This window comes from Lygodium microphyllum, chromosome 1, assembly GCF_053477565.2.
Source record: "Lygodium microphyllum isolate KBCC chromosome 1, Lygodium_microphyllum_v1.1.10, whole genome shotgun sequence".
Classification (NCBI taxonomy): domain Eukaryota; kingdom Viridiplantae; phylum Streptophyta; class Polypodiopsida; order Schizaeales; family Lygodiaceae; genus Lygodium; species Lygodium microphyllum.
The window spans coordinates 144,313,697-144,331,275 of record NC_141135.1 but is presented as its reverse complement, the minus strand read 5'-3'; the positions used below and the strand labels follow the sequence as shown (position 1 = coordinate 144,331,275).

General features: G+C 37.4%; 1 protein-coding gene across 1 annotated transcript; it reads left to right on the top strand.

The window, feature by feature from the left end:
- The first annotated feature begins 8,374 nt into the window (after positions 1 to 8,374).
- On the top strand, positions 8,375 to 11,966 carry LOC148041772 (NAC transcription factor 29-like). The gene is made up of 3 exons (XM_087682332.1): positions 8,375 to 9,076; positions 9,239 to 9,543; positions 10,615 to 11,966. Exons 1-3 carry the CDS (start codon positions 8,851 to 8,853, stop codon positions 11,206 to 11,208), a joined length of 1,125 nt encoding a protein of 374 aa, XP_087538458.1. The 5' UTR covers positions 8,375 to 8,850; the 3' UTR covers positions 11,209 to 11,966.
- Positions 11,967 to 17,579: the final 5,613 nt, after the last annotated feature.

Here is a 17,579-nt window from a genome sequence, read left to right as displayed (position 1 = left end):
TGGCGGTGACTATCAGTGTAGTAATACACGGGCGGCTAGGCGGAGGCGCCTTTACCCCCAACAGTGATCATCTATTTTATCCTTCTTAATTCACTTGTTACAAGCTGAAGTTATTCTTCTTTGTTTATATAAATTCTAAGGGGATATTTAAGAGGTTCATAAGTTTAAGGAGAATTATCCTTGATACGAGTTTTTAAAGCATCATTTACGTTTATTTAATTTGTAAAAACTAAAGAACTATTACTAATGCAACTTCACTTATCCTTGTTTTACATAAATTATGAATGTAAAAAGAATTATTTTCAATGCAAATTTTTATATTTCCAATGTTTTCATATAAAAATAAATTTTCTCAATGTAACTTTTTATCTTTCCATGATTTGTAACATAACTTATAAGTGCAAAAATAGTTTTATTCATGATGCTACTATTAGTTTATGAGGATCTTGAGATAAAATATGATATTACACAATTTACCCTGGCTTAGAATTAATACAATTTTGACTTAATAATTCCTTATGTGTCCTATTTATACGTTTTAAACCATGTATTGAATGAGCTAAATTTAAGAAGGAACCCAATCTTGTGTTGCGTGAAGTGGTGTGTTGACCACGTTTGTGACTATGTTAATAGCTCCTACGGTCCTCGCTCTAGAATATCTCCTCTTGGGGGCCATTGTGAGAAGACGTCCACTACACTAGCTCTAACTTTGATGGTCTTGAGCTCCTGGTGAATTTTTGTGATTCCTTGTGGGTCTCACTCTTGCTAGGTAGAAAGGGCTTGTGTCAAAGATATCAGGGTGGCACTTCTTTATTTTCAAATGTCTTGTTTGTTCTCACTTCTCTCCCTCTCGTTATCCTTCTTTACTTCTTTGACTCCCTTCCTTCTCTCCTTCTTCTCCTCACTTCTTCTACTTCCCTCCTCTTCTTTTTCTCTATACCTCTTCTACTCTCCTTTCTTTCTCCTCTTCTTCTCTACACCTCTTCTACTCTCCTTCCTTTCTCCTCTTCTACTCTCCTTTCTCTCTCCTCTTTTTCTTTACACCTCTTCTACTCTTCTTCCTCTCTCCTCTTCTTCTCTACATCTCTTCTACTCTCCTTCCTCTCTTCCCTTCTCTTCACCCTTTATTTCTTCCTCTCTTCTCCTCCCTTCTCCCCTTCCTTTCACTTATTTTTATTCTCTCTTCCTTCCTTCTCCTTTTTCCTACTGCTACTACTGTTGTTGCTACTGCTGCTTCTCTCTCTCTCTCTCTCTCTCTCTCTCTCTCTCTCTCTCTCTCTCTCTCTCTCTCTCTCTCTCTCTCTCTCTCTCTCTCTCTCTCTCTCTCTCTCTCTCTCTCTCTCTTCACCCTTTACTTCCTCTCTTCTCCTTCCTTCTCCCCTTCCTTTCTCCTTTCACTTCTTTTTCTTCTCTCTTTCTTCCTTCCGCTCTCTATCTCCCTCCAACTAATAAATGAGTGCACATGTTGCTATTATCTAATATTGTCTAGCCTTTGACTAAGGCTTTATATCCTTAATTTAAGGCTAACAATGGTATAATTAACATATGATTAACTAGATGATAGGATGGGGCTTGGTGATGCCTACAAATATTGTAAATTTTTGGAGTTAACATATAGTGATAATTGCAAGGAGTAGTTCCTAGTCACACATTTTGATCATAATGCTGAGATATTTAAGAGGAGGTGGTAGTGATATCGAGTTTGATTGCAGTAAACTTGGTTAAATATGCTTAAAGCCCCACCCTTATAAGGTGCCACCAATGATCCATGGTGCTCTAAGTTGTAAGGCCCCCATTATGAGGAGAAGCCATGTGTGAGCACAAACATTGAGTGGGTCTTGACTTGTATGTAAGATGAAGTCTATGTGACCAAATGGCAAAAAGGTGACCTTTGTGGTTCTAGCCTTTGGGTTAGATAGAGTAGTTATGTTGATAGCAACTCAAGACACAATGCATCGGGTTGCGAGGTGTGGGAGTTATCAAGGGCCCCCTATTTTGGGATTTGATGGCAAAGGGAATATTCTTTGGCTGACTAGAGAAGGTTCATAATATGGTCGGACATGCCAACTAGACTACCTTCATGGGCTATAAAAGGAAGACCCCTCTAAAGCCATTGTTAATCTATCTTTCACCCAGCCCCGCCAGAGTTCTTCTAGCTAGCTACACTAAGCTCTTCACCTATCATTTGTTTGGTTTGCCATCTAAGCTTCACAGTGGAAGCGCAAGGGTGGATAGAACCACCTTTGTATTAGTTCATTTGAAATAAAAGCAATCTCTGTTTTTCTCATAATTGGTGTGTTCTCTACTCCTTTCTTAGATTCTGTATGCTATGCCATGTAGTTTTTACATAGTATCAAAGCTAGGGGGCTTTGTGGAGTGAAGAGTACACAAGAGGCAAGGGCTTCAATAGCAAAGAGGAGAAATTTCGTCTGCTACATCAAGTAGTGGTGTTGGTGCATTAGGTGGCGCTATTGTTGTACTGATAATTCAAACAGTGAGGATTCATCCACCAACCTTCAACGAAGTCAAGTTAGATGGTACATACTATGCTTTATGGAAGTTTAAAATCACAATTATCCCCGATTCTTATGAGCTTCTGGTGATGATGTTGGGGACCCACCCTTGACCTATCAAACTCAAGTATTATGGTCCCCCCAAATGTAGATCTTCTATAAGCTTTGAAACAAAGGAATGCAAATGCACTATGTGCCTTAGTTACAAGTTGTTATAATAGTGTTTTGACCTTGATTTAGGATACAACCAAAGCATCAAAGGCTTGAAACGTATTGAGGAGTCAATATGAAACACAAAATCAAACAAAGATTCAAAACTTGGAGAATCAACTAGCATCATAGAAGTTTGTTGAAGGAGAGACAATTGAAGCATTCATCAGTCAGATCAAGAATTTGTGTGACCAGATGGTTGGGGTTGGGATAGAAAAGACTAGTGAGGAGCTAGCTCGAAGGCGTTCGGATTTGTCCACCAAAGTTTGATGGATTGGTAAATAACTGCCCTAAACACTCAGATGGGACCCTAAGCTTTGACAATTGACGAATTTTGTGCACTATTAATGGAGGAGGAGTTGAGGCTTAAAGCTCAAGAAGGTAGCAGTAGTGGAGATGTTGCATTCTTCGCCAATGTGAAAGGCAAAGATGGTTTCTCTACCAATGGTGACAAAAAAAAATTGTGGTAAGAAAAATTTTCAAGGAGAGTGCTTCTACTACAAGAAGAAATGATATGCAATTGCATATTGTTGTATCAAGAATACAAATGAAAAGAATGACACCATGAAGACAAAAGGGAAGAAGATAGCCAATATGGATAAAGTAGAGTTGGAGTTATTTATGGCGACCAATGAGGAAGTGTGTTCCTTGGCACAAGAAATATCTAACAGTGACTCATGGGTATTGGATAGTGGCACCTCCCATCACATGACCAACAAGAAAGGTCTATATAGTTCTATGAAGCCTCTACAAGCACCCATCATTGTGACAATTGGGAATAATGCAAAATGCCATGTTGAGGGCACATGTACTATTTCCTTTGTTACTATTGTATGTTCGATAGATTAAGAGAAATGTGCTATCAGTTGCTTCTATAACTAATCTTAGCCATGAGGTGAGGTTTACTAAGATAGGTGCTAAAAGTATCGATAGTGCTGGAAAAGTTGTCAGAAAATAAGAAAGAAGGAATAGCCTATATGAGCTAAGTGCTCTTATAGCAACTGTTGGTGTGGGCACAAGTAAACTTTGGCATGAAAGATTTGGTTTTGCAGTGTTAAAGGAGATGCATAAGCAAGGTATGGTTGCTCAACTACCTGCAATAACTATCAAGTCATATCATTCCTTGCCCAAGTCTACTAACAATATGCAACTCCTCTTAAAGAAGCTGAAGAACACCCTTAGTTGTGCCACATTCCATGAAGTACTTTGCCAACAAAACCTATTCTTGATAAAAGAGCTAAAACAACAAGTAAAGAGTTGAAGCCAATTCAAGAAATGTTGGTACAATAATTCAACTTTGATGGCCAAACTGGGAGGTTAGCTAATGACTATCTCAAAGGAGCCATAAGCTATATGGAAATCTCAAAGAGACCTAACATATGTAGCCCCTTAAGGTGAGTTTATTTTTTCTTCTCCATTCCACATCATCACTATCTCATGCAATATGTCAGGTAAGAACTAGGCTTATTTGAGGTGAAAGATTATGAACTTGTGTTTCTTATTTGCTTTTGAGTCTTGTGATTGCTTAGCTTGCTCGATGATGAGTGAGTAAGGTGGCTATTTAGTAGAGGTTATCAAGGCTGATCTCCACAAATCATCTTATCAATTAAGCCTCAAGGAACTATCTTACATATCGTAAGGGGAACCTAGTCTATAATATTGTTTAAAGAGTCTTCCATGATCCCATCTTTCCTACTAGAAGCTTCTTTATGCTACTTTTTGAGGAGTATAAACATGATAAAGGAAATGGTGACTAAATACACCATTATTTAACATATTAAAAAACAACTAACAACTAGCATAGGTTTGGGTCTAAAAGGAGCATATGGCCTGGTGGATAACACAATTTCCAAAGAAGAAATCATGCAATAAGTACCTAACAATACATGGTGATATGGAGAATGGAAAGCACAAGGATGAAGGAAAGAGAACATCAAGCTAAGTGCAAAAAAACTTAATGAGATCAAGGAGACATGTAAATTTAAGAGATCACCTAATAGCTTCTAGTCCATGTTAGTATTTCATTGCATAATTGTAGCTTGTGTGCCACACAACTATTAGCAAGAGACTAGTCTAGGAAGTGTGCAAGACATTTACATAATTTGTGGGTCACAATTTTGAGCCTTGCTAACTTTTTAGAAGTGTAGGAGTGCTAATGGCATTGAAAGAGCAATAAGAATCTATGAGTTGAGTCCATCCACTGCTCCTTAAGTCTAAAGAAATTTTTAGCTCACAAGAATGTTAAGGATAAATAGGAGTCTACCCCAAGGCTCAAGCTTAGATGTTGGGTTCCTTGATTCTTGTTCCCCACAATATGCTTTCCCACCATTTAAATTAGCAAGGTCTACAACTTGTGTACTATGCATTTTACTCATAAAAGATGTTACAAATCTTGATTGCTTGCAACTAGAAACTCAAGTTTCATATACATGGTGAATCTTTTACACACACATCAATAAAACATATATGTGTCAAAACCCAAATACACACCAAAGTATGATCCCTTTAAGTTTGATCTCATGTTTAAAAATATCATGTGGCCCTAATAGAAGATAATGAGACTAGATGTGAAGTAATGAGTGAACAGCATGAGTTGGTGCATCTTAGAGTTTGGTCAACTCTCACTATCTCTAAACATTTCTTCTCATTAAAATGGATTATCATATCACAAACTCCGAAACTTTAAGAAATTGTTGTATGGTGGAGAGACATAATAACAAAGTAGCTTTTGACTTCTTATGCAAAAGGACAATTAGACAATAAGCTTGTTCCACGTTACTAAGGTGATTGGTGGGATACAATGTGATATAGTATAACAAAAGAAGATGAACCTTGTCAAGCACAACATTCAAGGTTTCAATACCTTGTCAACATGTGGTTCAAGCCCAAAGTTCTCACACAAGGATTATCTACGCTTGTATATTGTTGGGTTAGAGTGAAAACTATTGATATTTATCACTTGGATGGTATTATATCTTATTACACTAGGTACATGTTATATACACAACCACATCCTCAAAACAAGCATAGAAAATATCTATATATTTATACTCATTTGTGATGCACATTCCTCAAATTGATGTGTTTCATCCCACAATTTTTCATGCAGTTTGTTGTAGTGCTTGTTGTTAATGGATCGTGTGTTAATGTTGTTGAGGTGTATGAAGTCTAGTTCCCCCCTTTGCTTACGGGCTTATTTTTACCAATAGTAGTTATGTACATGTCTTCGTCATCTTTAAGAAAGAGACAAATACCTCAAATATGGATCTATCAAAGTTAAAATGTATTGCATCTTATTAAAGCACACAAGAGATCAAAAGTCATGTAAATGTATTAACCATTAATCTTGAGCATCTATATACATAATGTTGGGTAGTATAAATGCATGTCATTCTTGCATAGTTTGATTGAGAATACTTGAAAAAGATATATTTTATTAATGGTAACATTGAAGTGGTTATTATATGTGAATCCAAGTTTTCAAGAATTGTAGTGCATTTCTAGTATTTGACGTCATCGTATGTTTATTCAATCAACAAGATATCATGCATGCTCTGATTAGACTAAGCACCAAATGAGATGTTGATTTTAAAATGACTTTGAAGCACTCATGTAATAAAAGTCAATGTTTTTCTTAATCTTCGCATCATGAATCACTTACTTGAGGTAAAATAGATGACTTAGATTTGGAAGGCATATGTAGATTCCACAAATGAAAGTGAAACTAAAATCATTTAGATATGCTATGTTTTATGTTCAAGACCTTTGAAGCCTTTGCTTATTAAGTTTGGTGGGTAGATTATTAGCATAGAAATGTTTACACATTTGAAAAGCTTATACTTTGACTAGTGAAACTTAGTTAATATCATGATAGTTTCAAGTCTTGTTCTCATTCTCCTTAATTTCTAAATTGATCATGCTTATAATATTCTGGGATGCTAGAGTTAAGAAACAACTTGAGGGCATTTAGCTTAGAAGTTAGATGGAAGAATATTTGGCCCAATGTAAAATGGTATCTTAGTATGGCATGCATGATGGGAAAAATAGATGGGTATTCTTTATTACTAATATAAAATATCTATTCGTGTCTATATTGATCACGCATCGTGAATGAGCAAACTTTTATAATCTCAATAAAGTTGGTGTAATTACTAGTTAGAGTCATGAAGAACTATCCAAGGCTTTAGTGACCTTTTAATATGGTCTCTTTTGGTCAACATGGCTATGATACTTCTCAAATACTAGGTTCTAGCATCACAACAAAAAGGTTTTTGAGTGTTTAAGTCAAGTTGTGCATCTTATCACATGGAACTCTATAAGCATAAATGCATGCTATGGATTAATAGCATTGTGATCTCATTTGCTCCTTAAATAGAAATGTTTAATCATGTTAACTAAGAGATGCATTGTCAACATGAAGTGTGTAGGAGGCATATCAAATCATATGACTATCAGACATGTTTGACATAATTAAGAATGGAAATTAATGAGTGTCTAAGTACATACTAGGGACCATGGGGGCTGACATGGTGCCATGGGAAAAGGATAAGCATGGCAATATGTGAAGCACTAAGTATTACACTTTCAACCCAAAGCCATATGTGAGAGCAAATGATAAGAAACCTTCCAATGTCCTATGTATCTCCTCTCTTTGTCATGTACACACATATACTTTTCGTTGCTACTATCAATACTATTGTTAGAACCAATACTACTATTTTTGCAACAATACTTAATGCTACTACTCTACAACTGTTGTTATGGTTAAGGCTACACATACAATTTTACTAAACCCTAACACTTGTACATGTACATGTGGATGCATGTATGCAAGCATACACATGAAGATACCCCTAAGTTTCATAGATGTGTGTAGGCATGCATGTGTGTGCACACACGCACACACACACATGCACACACAACATTTATAACATTAAAATCACAAGTGTTTAATAGTACTAGATGTAATGCCAAAAGACCATGGATATTGTCACACACACACACACACACACACAACATTTATGACATTAAAATCATAGTGTTCAAAAGTACTATATGTAATGCCAAAAGACCATGGATGCAAGTTGTAGTCCTGTAATGCAACTTTGTCTACACGTGTGATAGGCATGCTCAATGTCTTTCTCCTAGCTTTATGAAGGAAACTCAACCTTTAGAGAAGTCTTTGTCATTTTGTGACTCATGATAGAGTGGGGAAAAAGGTGTGGGTGGAATAAGGGAAAGGTGGTAGTTTTGACTAGTGATAAAGCCACCATTTGAGAGAGAGAGAGAGAGAGAGAGAGAGAGAGAGAGAGAGAGAGAGAGAGAGAGAGAGAGAGAGAGAGAGAGAATCACAACGGTTCCACCTCCTACTGCCATGCCATCGTTGTGATAGAGAAAGGGAACCTTGTCTTGCTTATCAACACCCACCTTCATTTGTCCCCATTTGTAATATGTCATTTATAGGCATTGCTTCTAATCATCACCAGCCTCTCCCGACCTTTTTGTACTCTCTCCCTATATAATCTCCAAAACACCCCCCCCCCCCCCCCCTTGCTTCTCACCCCCCATTCCTATCATAACCAACCTCTTTCTTCCACTTAGAAGTATCATCCCCACACTTTATGTAAATCACCATCTTAACACTACCTCATGTCCACTTTTCTCCTCTACCCACCTTTCTTTACTACATGTTTTCCTTTTTTGAATCTGTTCTGAATGAATACTACTTAAAAGAAATAGTTAGAGGCCACCAACTAACTTCTACAATAATGTTGCTTACCTTAGGAGGTTAATTATATGCCCATATAGCTAGGATGGGGATGCAAATGTTTCTTTTAGTAAAGCATCATGACACATGAGTTTAGCTAAAGAATAAAGATATACTCATCCTTCTAATAGCAGACGTTGTGTATCATTGTCAAGAAGTCCTACATGATCTTCCTACTTGTGGCTCAAGATTAAGATCCAAAAGAGGAGGTCCCGTGCTTGCAAAGCATACCTTGGACAAAGAACCAAGGGATTAGGCCTTATTATAACAATATCTTCAACAGATTCTTTGTATATTATATATGCCGACTTTGCAACTTGATTGCTTAAGGGTGTGAGCAATTAAAGTACTGAGGAGGATATGGAGGGCACATCGAGTAGGCTAGGTTCTTTTAGCTCACCAAATGACTATGGACATCATCATCATCATCACCATCGTTTGGATCTTCCCCCTGGATTTAGATTTCATCCCACAGACGAGGAGTTAGTGATCCATTACCTGAAGAACAAGGTCTCATCTCGACCTCTACCAGTGCCAATCATAGCGGAGATCGATTTGTACAAGTTCGACCCTTGGGAACTTCCAGGTTGGTATGCTGAAACAAAAGGAGGGGACTAACTAAGGCGATGATGATGGTGAGAAGGGGGAGCCTCCTAAGGAAACAAGTGCAACGGCTTGAGAGTCTTCTCTCTCTCTCTCTCTCTCTCTCTCTCTCTCGGCTAATGTATCTCTCTTTCTTTCTTTGTAGCCAAGGCTAATGCAGGGGATCACGAGTGGTACTTCTTCACACCAAGAGACAGGAAGTATCCCAATGGGGCAAGGCCCAACCGGGCAGCTGGTTCAGGGTATTGGAAGGCCACTGGGACAGACAAGCCCATCATCTCCGTGGGGTGCTCTTCTTCTCCTCAGAAGCTGGGCGTGAAGAAGGCCCTCGTGTTCTACAAAGGGAGGCCCCCCAAGGGCATCAAGACCAACTGGATCATGCACGAGTACCGTCTTGCCGTTGAGAATAATGGGAAATCCAACTCCTTTGCCAGCAGAAGGTCTCTCAGGGTATGCCCCTTTAACATTCATCCCGTTGCTCTGTCTTCATAAATTCTTCTATCTGCAAATAATTTGTAAAGAGAACTAACCGTGTTCTTCTTGCCCTGATAGTTTTGGATTGAGATTGCCTCAAACCACAAATATTTTTCTTCATAGACTCAATCTGCAAAGAATTTGAAAGAAACTACCCTGTTCTTATTGCCCTCATAATTTTGGATTAAGATTGCTTCAAATCATTGCTTTTCTTTGTAGATTCAATCTGCAAATAATGTGAAAGGAACTGCCCTGTTCTTCTCGCCCTCATAATTTTGGATTCAGATTGCCTCAAATCACAGTTGCTTTTCTTCATAGACTCTGTTCTTCTTGCCCTCGTGATTTTGGATTAAGATTGCCTCTAATTTGTGATTACCCACAGGACCTAATATCCTTGTCCTCATGATTTTGTATTAAGCCTGCTTGTTCTTGCCTCATTGGTTTGGAAATCAACCGCTTGTTGCCTCAAGCCGGATTTTTAGAATGTGAATGCAAGATGGAGAATTTGTGACTGTTGCAGACAGACTCTTGATTTTCGGTTAAACTTTCCCTGTTCCCGCCTCAGTAGCTTTAATTCAGCTTTGATGCCTCTTTTTGGATCCTGGAATGTGAAAGCAATCTGCAAGTATTAGTTCTTGGAGTTAAACTACCTCCTGTAAATTTTTAGGGTAATAGATGAAGCATTTTCATACACAATGCAATGGGAATTCCTTTCTTTTGCCATGTATGCTACAATATTGCAGTATTTGATAACCTGCTTATCAATTCGAGATTCCAACATTTTTCTCAGCCATAGTAGCACAGTATTTGTGAACCTTACATGGGTGTGAAATTCAAACAATCTGAATTTTGTTGGGTCACTCAGCCAGTCTGTGATGTTTTAACTTTTGTTTTGGACAAGAAACTGTTTAAAGATGCTGATTGGATTTGTTCTGTTTTTGTTCCCCCTGTTTGAAGCACATATTTCAGCTTTGGAAAATAAACGGTTAATGAAAAAAATGAGGTGCTTTGCCTGATAGAGTTCTTACACATGGGCAAATTTTGCAGCTGGATGATTGGGTTCTTTGCAGAATATATAAAAAGAGCAGCCATGCTGCACGATTGAACACTGCAGGTGAGGCTGCTTGTGTGGATGAGGTCTTGGCCTCGTTGCCTGACATGGAAGATGTGGATGTAAATGCTCCTCAGCAGCAGCAGCAGCTCCCCAGATTGGGATCTCTGGGCAGGTTGATTATGGGAGTGTCTGACCCTTTTCTTGAAAGTTTAGTAGCTGCAGAACAGGCTTCCCATCCAAGTTTGGGCATCTCCTCAGCGGATCCTAGAAACAGCTGGACTAGTATGGCACAGTTAGATTCTACAGTGACCAACTTATCAGGCACAATGTTAAAAGGTGGGAACATGCCACAGACTTCCAGGTGTGATCCAAGCTTGCTCAAACTCGACACTTTCCAGGACGACGCTCATAGCCGAACCATCGTTCAGTCATCGTCCACTGTCTCTAATGGTTTTCCAAGTTTACTTCCCGTCTTGCTGCAGCAAAAGGCTCAAAGTAGCAGTGAGAGTCATGTGGGGGGCGAGATGACTGAAAATTCTTTCCGATGGCCTTTTGCAGAGGGCAGAATGAAAATTCATTTCAGCTAGATAGAACCATCTCTGTAGGATTTCCACACATCATTACAACTCTTCTTTGCCTTGACACTCTTGAATTTTGTAGTCACAACATGACCTAGGTCTCATTGTAGGCAACTGATGAGTCATAGAGACTTGAAGATACTGAATCCCTTGAGAACAGGGAAGCTTTTTTTTTCAATTCTGTACAGCCATTGCTAAGCTTATACTTCCAATTGAATCAACTTCAGCCAGCTACAAGTGAAAGTGCTGATACTAGAGTACTGGAAATACCTTAAGAATGTCATTTTACCCCATATGGAACAGGTTGTAGGAGAAATGTATGGGGAAGCATCTTTGTAATATTGAGAGATACATTTTATCTGAAATCATCTGAAGCTATGTACAGGATGATGACTCAAATGTTCAAAATCGACATATGCATCTTCCAACTGCTGTCAGCTAAGACATTGCTCATATGCATTTGAGCATGCATTCTAACCTTTGTAAATGTTCAAAAGCTTGCAAAATTAGTTCTCCCAAAAGCCATATTTTTGGTGTTTTTTAACATGTACCTATTTAGTGCTCATACATGGCCTCTTTGGAAGCTGTGTCCTTGTATGGCCTGCAAATTTCTTTGTGATACTTGCTTCAGAACCCAATGACCTGGCCTTCATGCTTTGAAAGCCATCCGACGATTGAGCTTCATCTTTAAGCCAGCCTGATCTTTATATTACGGACTCTCGTATGCCAGTTGCAGTAACCTTTCCTTAGGGTGCCTGATCTCCAAGAAGTTCGTATGCTTTTTGGATATCTCAAGTTAATCGTGGATCCAAATTATGCTATTCAAGGCTTAACTATGTTGCTCCGTCTCTTTAAGTTAGAATCAAATTATTCCAATTGTTTTTGATCACCACATTGTAGGCATGTAAAATTTCATTTATGTTTCCTTGTACAACTTGTAGATGCCCGCATTGAAGTTACAAGTGTCAGCATAAATAGCACTTATGTGCACTAGAGACAATGGGTGGCTATGACTGTGCAAACATTGTTGCACATGTTTAACACAATACAAGTAATGCCCCTTGTGAAGACATCGCATAAGTGTGGAAGCTATTAGAATGACATTTCAAAAGAGTGGTTTGTTAGATAACCACAAAAAACACCTTTTATAAAAACACAAAGCATGCAAAATATTTCTTCACCATCACATGGACAATAGTGGATATGTAGCTTCATTACAAGATTACAACCAGTTTTTAAATAGATTGTTGCAAGCCTATTTGCTCCATTGCATGCTTCATCTTGTTCCAAAAATTTGTCATGTCTTTGCAATCCCAAAAGACATGCGTATTTGTTCCATCTTCCTCTTACACATCAAGCATTTAGGAGACAATTTTGTCCTCAAATAACTTGTTTTTACTTGGAAGTCTGTTTGCTATGGTTTCCAGGGTAGTTGGTTAAGTATATCAGAGGGGTAACACTCTAAGCTCTTTTGGTTCTCTCCTCTTTCAAGTACTAAAGTTTGCAAACTTGTCATGCTTTTTCGAATGTAGCATAAAGTTCTCAAATCGTTGAACTAGGAAAAGTAAAAGTACCATCTTTGTAGCATCATATATGCCCTTCCATATTTTCACCCTTTTATGGTGTAAAGCCCAATAAATCTTGGGCAATAAAAGAAACAAGAGAGAAACCGCCTACGAAGGCTACACCTTGTAGACATATAACTTGCGACAAGGAAGGATCAACTCGTCTATTTGAGGCACCCTTTTAAGTTGCCAAGTTTTAGTTTAACCCTTGGCTAATTACCAACTTTTGGTCCAACTTTGTTTTTTATCTTAATCTTCTTGCAAAATAGAACATTTGCCTACTTTAAAATCTTTCCATTTTCCACCAGTCAAATCGCAACTCTCTATTGAGTATCTTGCAATTATAATGGACGGTTGACTTGATTTTGTAGTCTTTTAAGCACAGAAAAGCATAACCTATAAGATTTCTTGTGTAGTGATTCCAAATCGACTCCACCCTCATCTTTCATGGACAATTTTCTTATAAAAACAACAGTAATGTCAATCTAGATGTGGATGCTTGTTGATACCTTAGCATTCAACTATTCTCCATGGAAGTCCTCTTGCTTGCTTATCTTGTAGCTTTTGGAACCCATCTTTTGTGGGGAGTCCCACTTCCTCATATCTATCACAATCTTCCAAGACCATGGACAATGAGTAAAAGTTGTCATCACTATACGGGTCAAGGCATAAGTAATTGTTCTCAACTTCACCTTTGATCTCAAGATTTTGACGCTAGTTGTTGCAGACAATACTCCAAAGGTCAAAAGGTGCTTGCAAATTAGATGTATTAGAGGCCTCAGATAGGAAATGAAGAGAGAGCATGGACATGAATGTGGTCTGGGGCTTCACCTTCATGCAGAGGGGGCTATGGGTCAATAGTAGCCAACTCATGCTCACATGCCCTTACTTTCTCCAACATGGTCAATTTTTTGTTAAAGATGTTCTTCTCTCTTGGAGCCTTTGCAACATCTATTCTTTTCATTGTATGTTATTCGTAGTTTATTCTAAACATGTGTAGAAAACATTTGATAATATTGGCAACTTAGCGAGCTTAATGTTAACCTATAATATTTATTTGAACCTTTGGTATCACGTACTTTTATATATTTGGTATGCACATGTTTTAATTATAAGTAGATATGTTAATATCTCTAATAAGACCATCAAGGGCATGTATAGTGCTAAAAATGGATGTTACTATAATTCAATGATGTAATTTAAAGGAGAAAGATCACATTTGAGCATTTTGTAATTTCTACCTCCTTTTTCTCAATGTTATTTTTGGGCCAAAATAAGGAAAGCATCTAGTTTTGACCCACAACTAGATCTTTCGTACAAAGTCCATTTAAGCAAAATTGGAAACTATTTGTTAAGTCATAAGTGAACCGAAATATTTCAACAAATGTGGTCAAATTAGTAGTACATGACAGGGATCTGTGTGTGTGTGTGTGTGTGTGTGTGTGTGTGTGTGTGTGTGTGTGTGTGTGTGTGTGTGTGTGTGTGTGTGTGTGTGTGCGCGCGCGCGCACGCATGTGCACGCGCATGCACGCATGCATGTGCGTGCATGCGTACACACTTGCAAGCTCGCCAAGCCATGTTAAACAATCTTGAGTGAAACCACTATGTAATGAATCTAAATCAGAAAAAATTATGAATGTACAAACTAATATCGAGAAATCACATTGTAATGATTCAAAATCCCAATCTAATGTTCAAATGAACCTATGGAAGTAAGTATTGGGACCCCTTTATTGACAACTTAGACTATGGTGACTTGATCCCACCCATTCTAATTTCTCTTGAAACGCATACTATGATCCCTTTATTGACAACTTAGAGTATGGTGACTCAATCCCACCCCATTCTAATTTCTCTTTAAATGCATACTTATATTTCTTCTAATGGAATTTGTGAAATTCTCTCTTGTTTTAGAAAAGAAAGCAATGATTAGGGCCATGAACATGTTTAAAAAGGGCTTTGTAAGAAAATGATTTAAGTTGTTATTATGTAAGGCTTTTAAAAAATAGACCTTCCAAATAAATAAATAATAAAGAGAGTGCCCATAAATTAGGCCATGAGCACTTGTAAACATGTGAACACTTCTGACACCCTACACTTGTAAATATGTAAACAAGTGAATGAGCAATGAACAAGAATACCCAATATGCACCATGGTTACTCTCACAGTGTGCTTGTTGGTGACACCAAGATCCCTCCACTAGAGCATATGTATGCCCTTTGGTTCCCCTAATACAAAACCACACAAACACATCATGTCACTCATCCTAGAATGAACTTGGTGCTAGACACACCAAGAGGTTTAGATTGCTAGAAGATGTGAACTTGATGACACACATCAAATCCACCAACTACAAAATAACATTAGTATGCACTCCCTCCACCCTCACATTTTCCCCCCTCTACCTAGGAGCATGTGAGGGGGTATAGCATCACTAGGGCTGAGAAGAACCATCCATATAAGCCATTGGTAGGCCTTGGGTGAGTGAATCAAGATGATGTAGACATGTACATGATCTCATGCTCCACCAAGCATGACTATGATATCCATTGTGCAAAGTAGCAACATGTCTTTTATAGCTTCCTTCTCTTCAAATGTGACACTTTACCATGCCATTTTGTCTCTTCATCTTCATATGCATGAGTGCCACTTTACCACATCATGATGGACTTAGAGACTCCTCCAATGGATGGAGTAATTCAACAACCTCTCTAAAAATTACTAATAAGCATAAGACTAGTCAATCACATCTTCATGAGATATGTTACAATGGTAAGTCTCGCAATCACAAGGGCACTAGTATGATCATAATGAAGTGAAATGAGAATGAAAAATTACTTGCACATTACCTTGGTTTAGGGGAAAGTAGCAAACTAAGTGTGATTAGCCTACAAAAACTCAAGTGACGATACACGATCACAAACACACATAGGAAAATTGCAAACAATGGGAACAACACATGAAGTGCCAATAATGACCAAGTTAAAAGCATTTGACGTGAACCAACATTCATGAAACAATCCTTGACTTTGCCAACCAAAGATACGTGACACATTGCTAGCCAAAAATTAACTCGAACAATGAAACACCAACGCAACAATGTAGGTGTAGACAAGTGTGATGAAGGATTGTGGCCACACTCCCTCCTTTTATAGACAAAAATAAAAAAGTTTTCCTACCACAAAATATGTTAGCCATGTACCAAATAAAGAATAAAGAGAGTGCCCACCATAAATTAGGCCATGGGCACTTGTAAATCTGTGATGTGACAATTTCTAACAAATACATGTATGGGAAAACAACCATTTTAGGGTTTAATTATCCTTAATTGGTACTTGAGCTACACTAATCCATCAAATCTCCATCTCTGACTAAATTTGATGCTTTGATTCTTCTCCCCAACCATTATGGTACTCGAATGCTCTGTGTCTTATGGAAATACCAACCTTTTCCAATTTTTGACCTTTTTGATCTTGTGTCATCCAATTTTAAGATGAACTTCAAAATACCACCACATACATGTACAAATAGTTACTTTATATAAATGAGCCATTACAATCTATATATTTGCTTTTTGAGCTATTAACAAGGCTTCCTTCATGTGATCCATTTCAATTGTATGTTTATTAGATGTAGAACATAGCTCTACATAGCACCTAAGAAAACTATAAAAACCATCTCCAACAAATCTCGTCAAGTCATGAACATTGGAAAATAGAGAAGGTTAATGAACAGATACATTGTTTCCATCTACCCATAAATCAATGTGTTTCCTTTCTTCTAATTGTAATATATAGTAATGCTCAATGATGTAGACTTCTCTAGGATGAATGCAATTTATCTATTTGAATATTAAGCTTACACTATGTGTGCTCTTGTACTTTCTAAAGACATATTGGTTGACATTATCACAACGTATAATCTACTAAGGAAGCAAGAGAAAAGAAGGGGAGAGAACAATGTTTGAAATGACTATGGAGGAAGAAAGGGAAGCAAATTTGGTAGGAAAGTCAAATAATAAAGCATAGGTACTTAATGGCCAACCTCTTGAATGAAGCACTTCCCTTTTTTCTCTTATCCTTACCAATCTCTTAGGATATCTCCCCTTTTATAGGACTTAAGGACTCTCTTTGTTTCTCTCAAAACTCTAACCACAATATAGAATAAAATTGTATAAATTGGGGACATATGGATATATTTGTGGTTGCATGGGCTACCTTCTTTGTTTATAGAAATTTGGCCTTTTAGGGTTGGAAATATCACTACAATGGTGCTACCATATCTTTGTACATCTTCCTTTGACTATAACATATCTCTTGCTTCACAAAAAAAGTGTCTATCACAATAATATTTATACTATAGTTCTTTTGTACTCTTTACATTGACGATCTTCTTTACTTTTTGAAAATGGGTTGAAAAGTATTGCTAAGTTGTTATATAAAGTTATCTACATGCAATAACATGAATATGTCAACATAACTGGATAAATAAGATATTGGTAGTCAATCTATTGCAACTATACAAGAAAAAATTAGTGGCACCTTTTTATCATGTCGAGTAAAACACTTTTGTTACTTGTCTAAGAAAATAATATTCTTGATATAAAATTTATTATATAGAAATATTTAATTATTAAATCCCTATTTTATATTTTTTTGAAGCTCAAGAAGATAGACTATATTATCTAGCAAAGATACATTATAGTCAACACCTCCTTAAAAATATAGCCTCTCTTAAATTCAAGTTGTGCAATGAAAGATATAATCATTAGCAAAGGAATGGCCAAAAGAACATATTATCTAGGAAATATAGTC

What these genes read in the sequence shown, in the direction of transcription:
- LOC148041772 (XM_087682332.1), top strand. Translation starts at nt 8,851, where the DNA reads ATGGAGGGCACATCGAGTAGGCTAGGTTCTTTTAGCTCACCAAATGAC. An exon ending in CGACCCTTGGGAACTTCCAG is followed by an intron (nt 9,077 to 9,238) that starts GTTGGTATGCTG and finishes CTTTCTTTGTAG; the next exon opens with CCAAGGCTAATGCAGGGGAT. An exon ending in CCAGCAGAAGGTCTCTCAGG is followed by an intron (nt 9,544 to 10,614) that starts GTATGCCCCTTT and finishes CAAATTTTGCAG; the next exon opens with CTGGATGATTGGGTTCTTTG.